Consider the following 15,496-nt stretch of genomic DNA (forward strand, 5'->3'; position numbering starts at 1 on the left):
GGATGGATGGATGGATGGAGGATGGAGGGATGGGTTGATGGATGGATGGGTGGGTGGATGGATGGATGGGTGGATGGTTGGATGAATGGAGGATGGATGGGTGGATGGGTGGATGGATGGAGACAGAGGCAGAGTAGTTGACAGGTGTCAGCTCCCTGAGGGCTGAGAGCTGCAGGTTCATTTTATTCATTTTTGTACACTCAACGTGACACGTGACAGATTTCATAAACCTTCATGGAATAAATGAGTAAGTGGGTGAATAAATAACATACAAATGAATAAACAGATGGTTTAACTTTCAAGTTCTAATCTTCTAATATGTGCACTCCATGTCTGTACTCACTGTGTGGTTATCCTGAAAATCATGAATTTATTTCATAAGCTTACACGTATTTCAAGGCTGTGGAAGATATTCTGCCAGCTCAAGCATACTCACCACAAAGCCCTGCTTACTGCTTCCAGAAGGCATCACCTTTCCTCCTGGTCCACCAGACAAACATTTATGCTCTGTCTTCACCTGAGAGATGCAGAACGGACATAGCATATGTGTCCAGCCTAAGCAGAGCAGTAGCTCTCACAAACGAGCTGGTTTGTGCTGATAACTGAGTTCTAATTCTCTTTCTCGGGCTTCTCCAGGATTCTGCAACTGAACCTGCCATTCTTCTGCACACATCTGAGCTGCTCTCCTCATGGGCCACGCATGAGAATCCTCTGCCTGCAGAGCCCTGCATCAGCCACAGAGGCTCTGCACACACACACCACACGGCTCCGAGGGTCTACACTGGGGCAGCAGCAGCCACTGAACTTAACTCAGTTTGCTGGTTTTTTCCTAATCGCACAGAGAACCTCAATAAAAGGAGATCATTGCAATACCAGCTGTCAGCTCCAGTGTGGTCCTGTAATTATCACCTTGCCAGACCTTGAAATCCTCCTACATGCTATGTCATGGTTCTGAGTTCATCTGAACTTATGAATTATTTGCAGAGATAATGAAACGTATCAGATTACCTTTCAACTTCATTAGAAAGGAAATGAACTGGCAAGGATACTGTAATGACTTACGAGAAGACTTTCATGTCCTTAAAATAGCTGACCGACTTCGTCTCTCCTCTGCCCTCCACCCTCCCTCCCCTCCTGTTCTCCTGCTACTTCCTTTTCCTTCTCATCGGAGGCTTAGAAGGGCAGGAGACTGGAGGGACCGATCATGAGAAAAAGTGTGTGTGCGTATGTGTGTGAGTGTATGAGTGAGTGTGTGCGTGCACATATGAGTATGTATGTGTGAGTGTGTATGTGTGTGCACATGAGTGTGGGTGAGTGTGTGCACGTGTATGTACGTGTGTGTATGAGTGTGTGCGCACATATGTTAGTGTGTGCACATGAGAGTATGTACGTGTGTATGTGCGTGCACATATATGAGCATGTGAGTGTGTGTACATGTGTGTGAGGGGTGTGTGCGTGAGTGTGCACAAGCAGCTGACTCTGATCACAGGGAAGGGACCCCACATCTTCCCGCCTGCTTTCTCCTGCCCCCCACCCACACCCACTGCTTTGGGTGAGATTGTAGAAGGCAAGCCTCAAGCATGAAAACCAACCAGAAAGGATATTGTGAAAAAAATTATCTTTTCCTTTTCTTTCCTCTTCCTCTCTCATCGCCCAGAAGGCTATTTATGAATGTACGGCGCTCACCCAGAACTTCTTCCTCAGACTCTACCCCACTACCTAACACCCCCTCGATGGCACACTGACAGTCCGCATGCCCATGGGAGGTGCTGCTGTGTGCTCATTGACCAGCTGCAAGGCACGTCTTCTGCGTGGGTGGGCTGCACACCTGAGCGCCAGGCCTGTGACGAGCAGCGTGCACCTGACCCTCCATGCTCTTCCCTGCTGTTGACAACGCAGACAATCCTAAAGGCCTCAAACAGGTGGGGCTACAAGATGGAAGGGCCCAGCCTCCAATGAGCTCATGGGAGGCCACTGGACCAGAAGCTTCTCCCTTGGACCAGAATGAGCCAGAAATAAGCTCCTTGTGCATCTAGCATCTACCAGTAACCACATGTTTGCTTGCCCTGAGGTAGGGGCTGGACCAACCCCCCACTCAAAATTTGACTTGCATGTTGAGCCCGATGGTGCCACACGTGGACCAAGAGGAAGAAAGAGTTTATAACTGACATGATGAGTCTCTCAGGGGAGCAGGGCAGGCTCCCAACAGGATGGCTGGAGAATGAGGAGGGGTCTGGCTTCTGTTGTGATCGGGGGTGGGACTAGGGGGAGGGGTCCCACACACAGGCCGGGTTTTGTGCGGCTGGAACTCCCCACCCCCGGTATCGAGGGAGGGAGCATGCAGACCCTCTCCTCAGCTGGCCCAGATGTGGGGAAGAGGAGGAGGGGCTGAGGAGGCCCAGAAGCTGTCAGCAAACACACATGGAAAATGGAGTCAGCCTCCCTGTTACACCACAGCTGGAACCACCTGGACTTATAGGACATCAGAACCAAACCCACGATCTGTATTATCTGGCTCGACCCTGGCCGCCCCCCTGCTCTCCTTGGGACCAGGCCCACCAACCCCCAAGCTGGGCCTGAACAGAGGGCCATGTTGCAGAAGTGGTTGGGGCTAAAGTCATTGTCACTGTCCACCCACCATTCTCACCCTCACCCTGCCCTCTGCGGCCCCAGCCGGGAGAACCCCCAGGGCCCGTGGGGAGACCCCTGTCTGCCAGGAGCGATGCTCAAGGGCTGGACTGCAGCTGCTTCCACACGCCAGGGAGCCGCAACCCAAGGCCTGGCTCTTTTTTCCCTCAAGGTTTTCTAAGCTGGAGTCTAGGGTTGGTCACTCCATGACTCTGGAGAGCCACCATCTGCTCCTGTGGGTCTAGGGGTTGTGTTTTCCTGATTCTGAGAAGAACGAGCCCAGAGAGGTCTTTGCAGAGAGGGGCACCTGCAGATGCGCCGGCCGTGCTTGCACCTGCTTTATCACTACTGAGCCCTACAAGGCATATCCAGGACGCAGCTGCACGAGGCCTCCACATTCCTCCCAGGACACCGGTTCCCACGGACCAGAGTGGCTCTCTCAGCTTCCTGCTGATTCCAGAAGGGATCCAAAATTTCATTCAACATGGATTTGTGGCAGTCTCATGAGAACCAAGCCCAGCTCTGGAGCTACCTAATGAAAGCCTATCCTCATAGAGCTTATGATCCAGGGGATCCTAAATCCAGCCCTTCCTACCTTTTTCTGCACTTGGATTATGTGGATTAATTCTCATTAGTGCCATTCTCTAATTTGGGGCAAGTCCCACCTTTTCACACTCATTCCCATCCTTAGGTCCCTGTGTGGACCCATCCCACCCCAATACACGCTCATGTCTCAGGCCACCCTCGACCAGAGGGCTCTGCCCCACTCCTCCCTCGGAGTCCCCAGGGCCACACTTCACAGCGAGTGCCCTGCAGACCAGCCTCCCCCTTGATGCTGGGACCCGAGCTCCCTGCACAGGGCGGTTGGGGAAAATCTGCGGGTGTGTTTAGCCCTGCAGGGCCCACAGGTGCTTGACCACAGATCTCTGCTTCCACCCAGCACCCCTCCACGCAGACGGCTCTCTGCAGCCCGTGGAGCCCAGAACGTCACCTCAACATCACACTTACTCCCTGCGGAGCTGTGGGAAAATCAGAACAGCATCACAAGACCTGTGCCATGATGCCACCGACCAGCAACATTTCCCCGAGAGCCTCCAGCTCTGCCCTGCTGTTTTCATTGCCGCAGTCAAAACAGGCCGTTCCCAGCTTGGGGGCCCAATGGACACCTCTCTTTATAATTTAATGTGGGGACTGGTGCTTAACCAGTTCTCCTTTCCCCCAGGTCCCCTGCTCTGGAATCTCAGAGCTATATTCCTATCAGAAAGGTGATGCTGTTTCTCCAAGGTGCCAAGCATTTCTGAAAGGACCAGGGTCTTCTGCTCAGAGCCTGGGCACGGCATTGGGACAGAAACTCTGCCATGGCCTGTAAGTCTCTCTGCCAGCTGCCAGGATTCCTTCCGGAAGCCAAACAGCCTCCCTGTGCCGGTGCATCTCTCCACCAGCAGGTGCGTGTTTGCCCCTGAGGTACCTGGTCCAGGAGGAGAGGGGCCTGCCTGGGGGAGGGGTGCGTGGGGAGGAACCACAGCTGCACGGCTGGCTGGGAGCAGACACCACACTCACCAGCCTGCAGAGCCGAGCAGAGAAGAGCTGTGGTTCCCGAGCTTGTTCTGTGTGCAAAGCATGGCTGCAGGCACCCAGAGATGCCCTGGACCCTCATCAGCCCCCCACGGGATGCATAACACGTGGAGTGTGGTCAGTATTCACCACAGCATTCACCCAGGACCCAGGCATCCAGCTGCAGGACATGGAAGACCCCAGGGATGGGACCCACCGTCCAGGTGGTGGACAGGAAAGACAGCTGCCCCCAAGGTAATTCAAGGGCACTGGGGCCCAAGTACAGAAGCACGTTCGCGCTCAGCCGTGTTCCTCAAGTTACATGCAGGCCCTCAAGCCTTACAGCTGAAAAGTCTACTGTCCGATCATCTCTCGGGGACAAAAGCGCATAAATGAGAGCCACTGGTGTCACTGCCTGTGTGGGAGGCAGGTCCGGCCCCGAGGGCCCTGGACACTGGGCTCTGGTGCGCACGCCCTCGGCGGCACTGGCCACCAGCTGCCACGTGGCCATGCCGCGGACGGGCGGACGTGACCCCTGGGTACTAGTCAACATCCAGCAATGAGCCCGGGGGGGAGGCATGCGAGGCAGGGGAGGGCACGCAATCTGCTGCAGGTGCACACACTCCGACCGGGCTGATTTCGAGCTGCCAGGGCACCCCAGGGAGGACGCAGATCGCTATGCTTACATGGCGATCCCCCGTACGCACAGCACAGAGCACAGAGCACGGCAAGATGTCCTGAAATAACCAGGAGGTGGTGAGTTTTGACTCTTCATTACCTTTGTTTTGAATATGATTTATTTCATTGTGAGCTTACATAAGCCGTTTTCAGGAGGGCCGTGCTCAGAGCAAGAGCCCTAAGAAATGTAAGGAGCGGCTCCACAGCCCAGCACTCGCCAGCTGGGAAGGAAGCCCGAGTGGGCGTCATGTGGTGGCCGAGGGGTCAGGTTCAGCACAGGAAGACACTCCTGGGGGGCCCGGAGCTATCTGAGCAGAGGTGAACAGGAGCAGAAACGGCCGTGGCGACGTGGGGCAAAGCCCGGGGGGCCTGCTACCCCGCCCGGCTCCTGGGTGCGGGGGCAGCCAAAACCCAAGCCAGGGCGCGCCCCAGTGACCACAGCGGCCGCAGCCCTCTGCCCAAGCCTTGCAGCCCAGGCCGCCTGAGACCCGGACCGCTTCACCAGCGCGCAGTTTGGAAAGGAGCAGCCCCAGCCCGGGAACGGGAAGGGTTAGGAGGGGTCTGTGCAGTTGTCAAAGCAGCTCCACTCGCCTCTCTCGGGAGAGAACAAAACTGCCCCAAGAGCAATAACTTCATTCAACATCGATGCAATGGCCAAGCCTACAAACAGGAAGCACAGGGGAGATCTCGAGAGGGCTGAGCCCTGTCCCGTGCCGGCCGGCCGCAGGACTGGGGGGCGGGAGGCAGGCAGCTAGCGTTCAATTCCAGGAAGGCTCCCTTCACGTCTGTGGGGGAGAGGGAAGCCGGGCACTGAGGACCAAGGTGTGCTGAGCCCCCTGCACAAGCCCTACGCACATAACTCACTTTGATGATCGCAACCACACTGGCAAGGGAGGTAGTCTTGCCACCTTACGGACGGGACAGCTCAGTTTCAGAAACATCGGGAAGCTTGCACAAGACCCCGTAGCGCAGACCCTCCCGAATGTCGGGTCATGTACCCTTAGCTACTGGCTATGGAGAAGGCAGGTGTGCCGGCCACGATCCTGGGACAGCGTCCCTCCCGTTCTCCCTCCTCCGGCCCTTCCAGCATCACCCCTTCAGGAGTGCAAAGGGCTCAAGGCCCTGGGGACAAACAGACGTGGGTTGGAGTCGAGGCTCCACGTGTCACTGGTAACTGTCACTCGCGTAACCTCCACCAGCTTCAGTACTTGAACTATGAACCGGACCAGTGACGGCCCCTACTTCGCGATGTTGTGGGGGTTAAGGTGAGACCGTGCGCGTCGCATGCTGGGCACGGGGCCTGCGCGGGGCAAGCGTTGGAGGGCGGCCAGCACAGGCTGGAGAGCACAGTGCAGGAAAGAGGGGTCAGCATACTGTGGCCGGAACGAGGCGTCAGGCGGACAGCTGGTCCAGGTGACGTCCCCCCTCCCTCCAGAGGCCCTGGACCAGGATGCGCACAGGGCACAATGAGGACAGCGAGGGGGACCCACCTCCCACAGAGGGGGGACCCTTACCTGACTTCCCACGTGCAGGGCACTCTTCCCGGTTCTTTGCAAATATGACCTCATTTAATCCAACAGGTCAGTGTAGTGGGTGTCATCATCCACCTCAACTTAGTGACGTGGAAAGTAAGTGACCCCCCCAGTCCTGCTCTGCCCCTTTGGGCACAGCCAGGCCTACGGCTCTGCCCCTCCAAGGAAACGGGAATCGGGTCCCCACGGCACCTTCCCTGATGCCTGTGCCCCTGAGAACCTCTCTCCCGGTGCCCAGAGCTGTGCCGGGCAGGGAGAGCCATGCATCAGCCGCTTTGGGATGTACCCAGGGCACTGTCCCCTGCTCTGCCCTCCCCCTGACTGTGGGACAAACGGACAGGTGAAGATATCCCAGCAGGCAACGTTACGTGGGGGGGGGGGGGCACATGGGGGCTTCGATGCCAGCCCCAGCTCTGCCCGCCCCTCCCTCACTGAGGGTCTCTGAGGTCCCAGAACGTCTTCGTCTATAAACGCGGATAACGTGGATCCCACGGTGCCGCGAGATGCAAGCGCCTGGAGCAACGGCCGACACCGCGGTTCAGAGCTGTGGTCACCATCCCCCACTGAGGCGCAGCCCCGAGCCCCGGTCTGGCTCGGTCCCTGGGGCAGACTCACCCACCCGAGCCTCCCTGGCCTCCTGGTTGGTAAGGCCCAGCTGCTTTGTGGGGTCGCTGTGGGCCGGGCGAGGTCATGGCACCTGGCGCGGCTCCAGCAGCTGTTCACCCCTGTGCTCATGATTAGCTCTCACAGGACCCGAAAACCGGCTCAAGCCCCCGCCAGACCAGCGGAGATGGTTCGCAGCTTGTGGGAGGGGAGCACTGGGGTGTTCGTGCACTTGCAGCTCTTCCAGCTTTCAGGGGACCCCCTCGGGGAAGAACCCGCCACGGCGAAGCAAGGCTGAGGCCTGCGCAGAAGGAACAGAAACCAGGCACTTTGTCTATAGCTCTGTGTCTTTAAATCTCCTTTTCTCCAAAAGTGTGTGCTAATCCAACTGTCGCAGGGGCCTAAGCTGCTTCGCTGGCTCTCGGGTGATGGAAAGGACATGGGGTTTTGAAGTCAGACGACCTGGGTGTAAAGGCAGGTCTGTGGCTGCTGAGTGACTACGGGTAAGTCGCTTACCCTCTCTTAGCTTCTGCCTCCTCCCTTAGAAAATGGGAAAAAGAAGAGTATCGACCTCATAGGACCGTGAGGAAGGTCAAAGAGGACATGAAAGCAACCTAGGCGAATGTGGGCTACCCTTTACTGCGAAGAGAAGGCAACATTCAAGGTCAGTCTCAGGCATCAGAACCTCAGGACGTCGGTGTGTCCTCCTCTGTGGGTCTCAGCTCCCTACTTCCATTTCAGTGGTCTCTGGGTACCTGTGTCTGCTATTACGGACCACTGCGCATCCTTCTGGAAGGAGGCAAAGTACAACAGCAAACAAAGCAGCTCGAGGGTGAGAAGTATGGCGAGTCAGGGCTCTCGCAGCCGGTCTTCTCAGGAATGGGGTCAGAGATGGGGCCAGCCGGCCCCACAGGCAGCTCGCCCCCCAGCCCCAGCTACCCAGCCTGGACAAAGGGGAGTCTGGTCCCCAAAATACCGCCCAGAATCCCCTGGTTTTATACCTTCAGCCTCAGAGCAGAAGTCTCAGTTTTGTTCTCTGTACAATTTTTAGAAGCAAAACACCTTTTGGAAACTTTTTTTCTAATGTGCCAACCCCACAGAGCCAAAGGCAGCCTGTCACAGGGTTTAAACGAGACCAGCCAGGTAGGTGAGACACTGGACCTGCCACGGCATGCAAACGTGTGCACGGCGTGTCACACCAACACCATTCATAAGCCTGAGGCACGGGCCTCTGCCGGGAGCCGGACACAGGTATAAGCAGCCTGTGCGTGTCCAACAGAAGCAAACAAGCAAGTTCCGGGAACAAGGTGGAAATCACTGTGCCCAATCCACATGGAACATCTCAGCCTTGTCATTATTTACAAGCCCCTAGAACAGCGGCTACCCACAGAGGACAGATTGTCAAACGGAGAATTCTCAACAAGCGAATGTCCCTGCGTGAACGATGCAGCAACATATGACCGTGCCGTGTCACTTCCCAGCCGCGGGCGCAGAGCAGGGACCGCAGTGCTTTCTGGGCGCGTGGCTGCTTGGGGTCCTCGACTCAGGGCGGCTGTGACAATGTGGAGCCATCGATCCGCGCTCATGGGCTCTGTGGTGCTCTGGATTGACAGCCCAAGAGTACAGCTCATGGGGGCCAAGAACTAACACTTTGAACCTGTGAACGTTTTACAAAATCATTCTTCCCTCGGATTCCCGCCTCCCCTCGACTTTGGACATAACTCAGGATGGACGGAGAGCCCCACGCTGCGTTCCTGGGGTCGCGGAGCCGGCTCTCCCACCACAGAGTGCACAAACAGCCCACGGGCTCGGGGCCGGTCAGGGCTCAGAGGCCAATGTGTGCGCCCTCCAGGCCGTCCCACCGAAGCGCGGGGCATGGCCAGTGGTCAGAAGAAACACGAGGCTCAGGGGATGCCACACAGTCGGCCTGGATCCTGGGTCATTCCGTCCTGGGCAGGCCCCGGGCAGCCTGTCAGCCGCCCCTCCCGCGGCCCCGGGGCTCCGCGTGCACGGCACGGAGATGTCGGAGAGGTGCGTGCGCTCAGGAAGCAGCAGTCCTTGCCCAGGAGAGGGCCCACGGCCCCAAAGGGACCACACCCCGAGTGCAGGCTGGGCAGCGACCCCTTGGCCCACTGCTGCTGCAGGGGCCCTCAGTCCGCAGGTGTCTCTCACGCGTCCCCGTCTGGGCCCGGCTCCCGTGAACTCAGCCTCGGAGGACGTGAGCGGTCTGAGTTAAGAGCTCACTAGCGTGTAGATCATGCTGAATGCAGAGAGAAAAGGAAGAGAGGGAGTGAGCGGGAGCCCGTGAGGGACTCAGACTGACCCTCACCCGAGGGTCCTTCCCCAAGCCGGACCCCATGGCTTCTTTCTCGTCCCGGCCCTGGAGCATCTACTCCCCGCCCTGCTGGCCCCACTACTTCCCACCCCACTGGACTAAACCTGTGCTGTGAGCGTGCACCGAGTCCCTTGGGTAGAAGATGCGATTGCTCTAAGTGCAGCTTATTATCCTCATCCGCATGGTTATCATGGTGGCTGTGCCTCCTTCCTGCAGGTCCCCAGGCTGGGGCGTGCGGGGGGTTCTCTCCACCCCACCCACCTCTGTGATACCACACGATACCCCACGCTGGGAAGAGGACCGTCGTCACCATTCTGAGGCCCCACGTATGAACGCAGGCCCTCTGGGCATACAAACAACACAAATTCTGACCCGGGTCACTCCCTGGCCCTCCTGTGTTTAATGAAATGCACGCATTAAACGTGCATTAGGAGCATGTGTCCTACGGTGGTGACCCAACACGACCAGGGAAGGAGTCACGCATCCCTGTGCTTTTAGGAAGGGCGGCAGGCTAATTCTGCAACATCGGGGAACATTCCATGCCAAAATATACCACTTTGCCTTCCTGGCACAAAGAAAAACCACCCCCGTTCACATTATAGAGAGGAAAAAGGGTTATCTGAGAAAGAAAACCAAGCGGGAAGAAAGTCTGCTTCACTTCTAACCCTATCCAGTTTCCAAGGCCCTACGAGCTCCTCAGAGCAGCTGAAGTTCCATCTCTGCGAACCCGGTTCACCACGTGTCCACGGAGCATCACTGGCCAGGCCCAAGCTGGAGGGTCTCCCTGCACTCAGGGGAGCTGGGGGTCACGTGAGAAGCGGACCATCGCTCAAGGTCACAGAGCCAGGGAGGCAAGGCAAGGAGCCACGCCCGTCTCTCTGTGGTGATACCGAGTGGGGTCACGGATGCCCTTTACTCGCTCTACTCACTTTCAGACTTTCAGCCACTCATTCACCATTATTGAGCGCCTCCCGCATGCCACGCACCATGCTCGGTGCTGACAGACAACGGTGAGCGTGCAGACCGACACCTGCCTCGAGGGACCACACAGCCAAGCTGCAGCAATAACAGGGAGCTCGTGAGCACCTACTGTGTGCCACGCTCCAGCCAGGGCGCCACAGACACACAGGCGGATGAGACAGACGGGGTGTCTGCCAGCAAGTCGGCCAGAGAGAAGACAATCATAGAGGGAGAGGAATACACAAGAAGGAGGCAGCCGTGACCCAGAGCAATGGGCGGGAGGCTGGTGCCACCTCACCCTCCTGGCTTGAGAGATGGTTCCAAGGCGCAGGCAGACCGTCCACCCTGGACTAACCGCTGGTGTTTGCGTTCCTGTTGGCTAGGATCCACCCCAGGAACCTGCAAGCATCTCCTGGTCCACGGGGCACCTGCTGGGGTAGTTAGCACACGATGCTGAGACAAGTCCAGGCTCTGGGGTGAGACAAACACGTCTCAGCTAGGGCCTCGGACACATTTCTCAATCTCTGCAAGGTCCTGTGAAATGCCAACCCCACCTTGACAGGGTCCCTGCGGCTGTCACTTCAGTCCATCCCTGTGCTCAGCTTGGACGCAGCTGTCCACCTGCATGGGTCCCCCTTTCCCCCACAAGAGTGGCCGGGGCCAACGGTCCTGTGCGCCCACAAGCCCTGGCTCCAAGGGGCTGGGAGTTCTGGGGCGGGAGACACTGGGTCTTTGAGGAGCTCGGCAGAGCCCCCGACACCGGGTTCAACAAAGAAGGGGGAGCCCCGGGTGCCACCCAGGGTCCCGCGAGGCAGGGAGCAGTTGTTCTAGTTTTGTTTTAGCAACAAAGTAATTAACAAATGCAACATGAAGGCAGAGCCAGACTGAAGGAAGGACAGACAGCCAGCCGGAATGTGTGGGACACGAGGTTTATAGGATGATCACGCTCAGGCAATGGGCAGGAGCCGCCCAGGCCGCCCGCCCGCCCACTGCCGCCCCCTCGCGCCCCCTCCCGCCCCTGGCCGCCCCGCCCCCTCCCGCCCCCGCCCCCCCCCCGCCGCGCCGCCACCCCCCGCGCCCCCTCCCGCGCCCCCGCGCCCCCTCCCGCGACCCCCCACAGCCCCACTGTCCCCTGCCCCCGCCGCCCCCTCCTGCCCCCCACAGCCCTGCAGGAAGGGAGCTACTTTGCTGTGACTTCCCAGGTCTTCTTTCCCACAACAGACGGATGCTGGCAACGCAACTGAAATGAGGGGGTGTGACCTGCCTCCATCTCCATCTGGACTAGGGTGGACCCCAGACGAACGAGGAAGGAGCCCGGGGGGCACGGCTGCCTCTGGGGCAGGCTCGTGACTCTGCAGTGGGGGCGTCTGCAGACCCCCACAGAGGAGACTGAGCTCACTCCAGCACCTCACGTTAGCCCATGGTGTCAAGTCCTTAAGCCTGGAGGCCACCCTCTTTGGGATCCCCAAGGCAGGAACCAGCTTGAGCGAGCTTCAGTGGCTAGAAAGTTCTAAGTCGGAGTCAGAGAGACCCGAGCACGGCTCATTTTTAAGTGTGGATAAATGCAGCCACTCCCCAGCCCGCCCCAAGCCTGGGGCGGCCCCGCTAACACCCCACCCTCCTCTTCCTCACGCGGCTAGCACCGACAGCAGCGCCAGGACACCGGCAGCTTTCCTGGCCGAACGCAGGTAGCCACCGCGTAGTGAGGTGGCAGGTGAGGTGCCCCAGAAATGAGCCCAAAGAGGAACAGGAGGGAGATGCTTTCAGAAAAGGTGCTCTCGGGGCCCGGCCATAGGCAGTCTGCTTTCAGCCATCTGCCTCGCTAGGCCGCTCTCTGCAGAGGTGCAGACACGGGGGCGTTGCTGAACGATCGCAAAGTCAGCACGGTCTACCTCATTAGCTAGTTACGTAACAAGGGCAGAGTCGTGAGCCTGAGCACTCAGTGACCCCGCGTGCCCCTTTGAGACGCGCGACCGCCCCCCGGGGTCTCTGTTCTGTCCCCCAGATGCTTCCACGTGGACTACGGGCCACAGGGGACTCAAGTGGCTGAGCTGGGGACGGAGCCCTATGGGGAAGGAGTGACCAGCTGTGTGTCACCAACCGCCTCCCCAGAGGTGTGGGGACAATGTATTTCTCTGTGAGGCCCTGCGGATGCGCCCACCAGGGGCCAGGCCTCCTGCAGGACCCGCCACCCCTCACGCCTCCATGCACAAGCCCAGGCTCCCGACCGAGTCAGATGGCTGGCATCAGACCCATGCGGCTGCGACCCCCCCCCCCACAGCCCCCCCCCCCCCCGCAAAAGCCAGAGGCACAAGCCAGTCTGCAGGACCCAGAGCGCCAGGAGGGATAGACACTCACCAGTAAAGGTAGTAGAAGAAGGACAGCAGATAGAACGCCAGTTTGCACCAGGCCTCCTTCTGACAGTAGCTCAAGGTGTCCGCGTTCATGACCGCCGGCGGGTCGTAGGCGAGCTCCGAGCTGTCCGCTGGACAGTGGAAATACCTGCGGGGACAGAGGACACGGCGTCCTTGGCTCTGGGGCTCGGAAGGGCATCCGAGGGATCTCTGCGAAGCAGCGTTCTGCCGCTGCCCACATCACTGCCCGGCACTGAGGGCCACTCCCAGACAGAGACCCTCCGGCACCACGGGCACCGCGCCCACAGAGAGAGCTGCTCCAAAGGAAGGAAACCGAGTCACCTGGAGGCACCGAGAAGAGCCTCCTTGCTCCAGGGCTGTGGGCACCCCTGTGGGCGTCAGCCCAGAATGGGGCAGCGACACGCAGGGTGGCATCACCCCCGACCACATTCTACCCTGATCATTAATGACTCTGCGTGTCATGCTGTCCCCCACACAGACCCTCTTTTCAAATCCGGAACACTGGGGGAGAGATGTCACACTCCCGCAGGAGTGCGGTGGGGTTCAGACACTTTACTTCTTGGTAGAAGGACCCAGAACAGCCAAAGAGCATTGACCATGGCGGGGGGCATAGCAGCAGAAGGACCCAGGGGGAGCGAAAGCACAGGGCGTGGGACAGAGGGAAGCTGAAGCAAGCTTTGTGTCCGTGGAAACACCCAGCGGAGGCCGGGACTCTGGTGGTGAGGCTGGGCGGGACTCGAGGGCCACCCCGCGGCTGACCTCTGGCCCCCGGCACGGCCTCGGCGGGCTGCTGTCTGTCAGTTGGGTGAAGGAGGCCAGAGGTCGGGCCGGAGAGGGGCCCTGAGCAGATGATTCCCGGGCTCAGAAGGGTGCCCTGTAACCAGGACCGGTGTTCCAGCCCGACCTCACCCCCCAGAGGACAGCGACAGCGACGGTCATCACAGGGTGCCAGGAGGACGGCACAAGCCGGGTTCAGTGATGCCTGCCAGCTCGCAGCTCTCCAGGCCACACTCCTTGCCTCCCCGGGAGCACATTCCAAATCCACTGGCCTTGCGGAGACCTCGCTCCGTGGGGACAGGGGCAGCCAGGTGGCCAAGCGGCTCGGTGGAGAGAGTCAGGGCTCTGCGGCTACCGGCCACCAGACTGACCTTCCTCCAGCCGGCCATTGATCCCTCCGAGCCTCAGCTTTGTCGTCTGTAAAATGGGGACGGAAGTGCAGAGACAACTGGGTGCTGGATGCAATACTCTGACAAGAATGGGACCGGACGGAGGTGCCCCACTGCTTGCCTCCAGTGCCTGAGAATAGGGCGGGAGGGGCTGGGTCTGCGGGACAACGTCCTGGCCTGGGCCTGGGGGAGGCGGGAGCAGAAGCCCAAGGAAGACTGTCTTCAATGACTCTGATTTTCAAAGGACCTCCTCTCCTCGTTCCTTTTCATTTTCTGAGCACTTAGGAATTGCTGTATGACAGATCCATACAGAGGCGGGGCTGAACTGGGCCCCGCCCTGTCCTGGCTCAGGGACCGGGTGGTGCCTTAACCTTGTGAGCCACGGGGTCCCACCCCCCACCCATGGGTGAAACAGAGAAGGGGCCGCAGCTCGCCCGGTTGTGTGGATACTGGGTGAGCTAAGCCCACACAGTCCCTGAGTCGGCAGGGACTATATTCCAACGCCACCTTGTTCCCACCTGACTGCTCTACAAGCTCAGACTGCAGGGGGTTACCCTCACTCCAAACAGGATGCTCTCTGGGCGCCTGGGGGGCTCAGCCGTTTAGGAGTCTGCCTTCAGCTCAGGTCAGGATCCCGGGTCCTGGGCTTCTCCCTCTGCCCCTCCCCCTGCTTGTGCGCTCGCGCTCTCTTTCTGTCTCTCTCGCTTGCTCTCTTTATATAGCAAATAAATAAATTAAATCTTTATAAAAAAAAAAAGCACAGGACTTTCTTGTGTAACTGAGTCACTTTCCTTTCTCCCTAACCTGCACTTTGTCCTCTCCTGCCCCCCGTCAGGGGCGCCATCCCCTCCCAGCCAGCAGCTTCGAGGCTACCTCTGCCCTGCCCACTGCACCTGCTCACTGGCCAAGGCCAAGTTCACCTCCACGTGAACTCTCTGCCCTTCCGACTTCCATCGCTCTGTCACACTGGGGTCAAGTCCATCCTCTCTTCACCTGCAATGCCATGGTGACCTCCCAATTCCAGATTCACAAGTTCACCCTCCTACCTGTCCTCCCCATGGCTGCCACCAGTCGTTTTCCTAAAACTAGGATCAGGCAAGGCCACTTTCTCCCCAAAAAAGCTTCTGAGCGCTTCCATTTTCTGCAGAATACGTTGATTCCAACTTCCCCAGCAGAGAGCTTCGGACCCTCCACCCCTGGTCCCTCTGCTGTCTGTCAAGCCCACGTCCATTCACCTCCATCCGAGGACCCTGCATCCAGCCTCGCTGAACCAGGGCCCTTCCCCAGCACACCGAGTGCTGTCTCACCTCTGAGCCTGTGCCCGTGTTAGCCCTCCAACCTGCAGACTTCACTCTCCAGCCTGCACACTTTGTCCCCCAGCCTGCAGACATTGTCCACCAGCCTGCAGACTTCGCCCCCCAACCTGCAGACTTCGCACCCCAACCTGCAGACTTCGCTGTGCCCCCCAGCCTGCAGACTTTGCTCCCCAGCCTGCAGACTTCACCGTGCCCCCCCAGCCTGCAGACTTCACCCCTCAACCTGCAAACTTCGCAGCACCCCCCAGCCTGCAAACTTCACCCCTCAACCTACAGACTTCACACCCCAACCTGCAGACTTCGCTGTGCCCCCAGCTTGCAGACTTCGCCCCCAGCCTGCAGACTTTGC

The 15,496-nt window shown here is 58.9% G+C and overlaps 1 protein-coding gene across 8 annotated transcripts in view; it reads right to left on the reverse strand.

Moving 5' to 3' along the window:
- Nucleotides 1-1,387: 1,387 nt before the first annotated feature.
- Nucleotides 1,388-15,496, reverse strand: part of CNIH3 (cornichon family AMPA receptor auxiliary protein 3) — a 127,746-nt gene continuing 113,637 nt past the window's right edge. For 6 of the 8 annotated variants that reach the window (XR_004298071.1, XR_004298072.1, XR_004298073.1 and 3 more), the window contains 3 exons: nt 12,649-12,792; nt 10,589-10,721; nt 1,388-9,255 (listed from right to left, as the gene is read on the reverse strand). Coding sequence is in view for 2 of the 8 variants with exons in the window: in XM_032393954.1 (XP_032249845.1) it covers nt 9,228-9,255; nt 12,649-12,792 (172 nt within the window). In the remaining 6 variants the exon portion in view is untranslated. The remainder of the gene's footprint in view (nt 9,256-10,588; nt 10,722-12,648; nt 12,793-15,496) is intronic. The other 2 variants (XM_032393954.1, XM_032393952.1) reach the window with 1 other exon arrangement.

The sequence above is a fragment of the Phoca vitulina genome, unplaced genomic scaffold, assembly GCF_004348235.1.
Source record: "Phoca vitulina isolate PV1807 unplaced genomic scaffold, GSC_HSeal_1.0 scaffold78, whole genome shotgun sequence".
Lineage (NCBI taxonomy): Eukaryota > Metazoa > Chordata > Mammalia > Carnivora > Phocidae > Phoca > Phoca vitulina.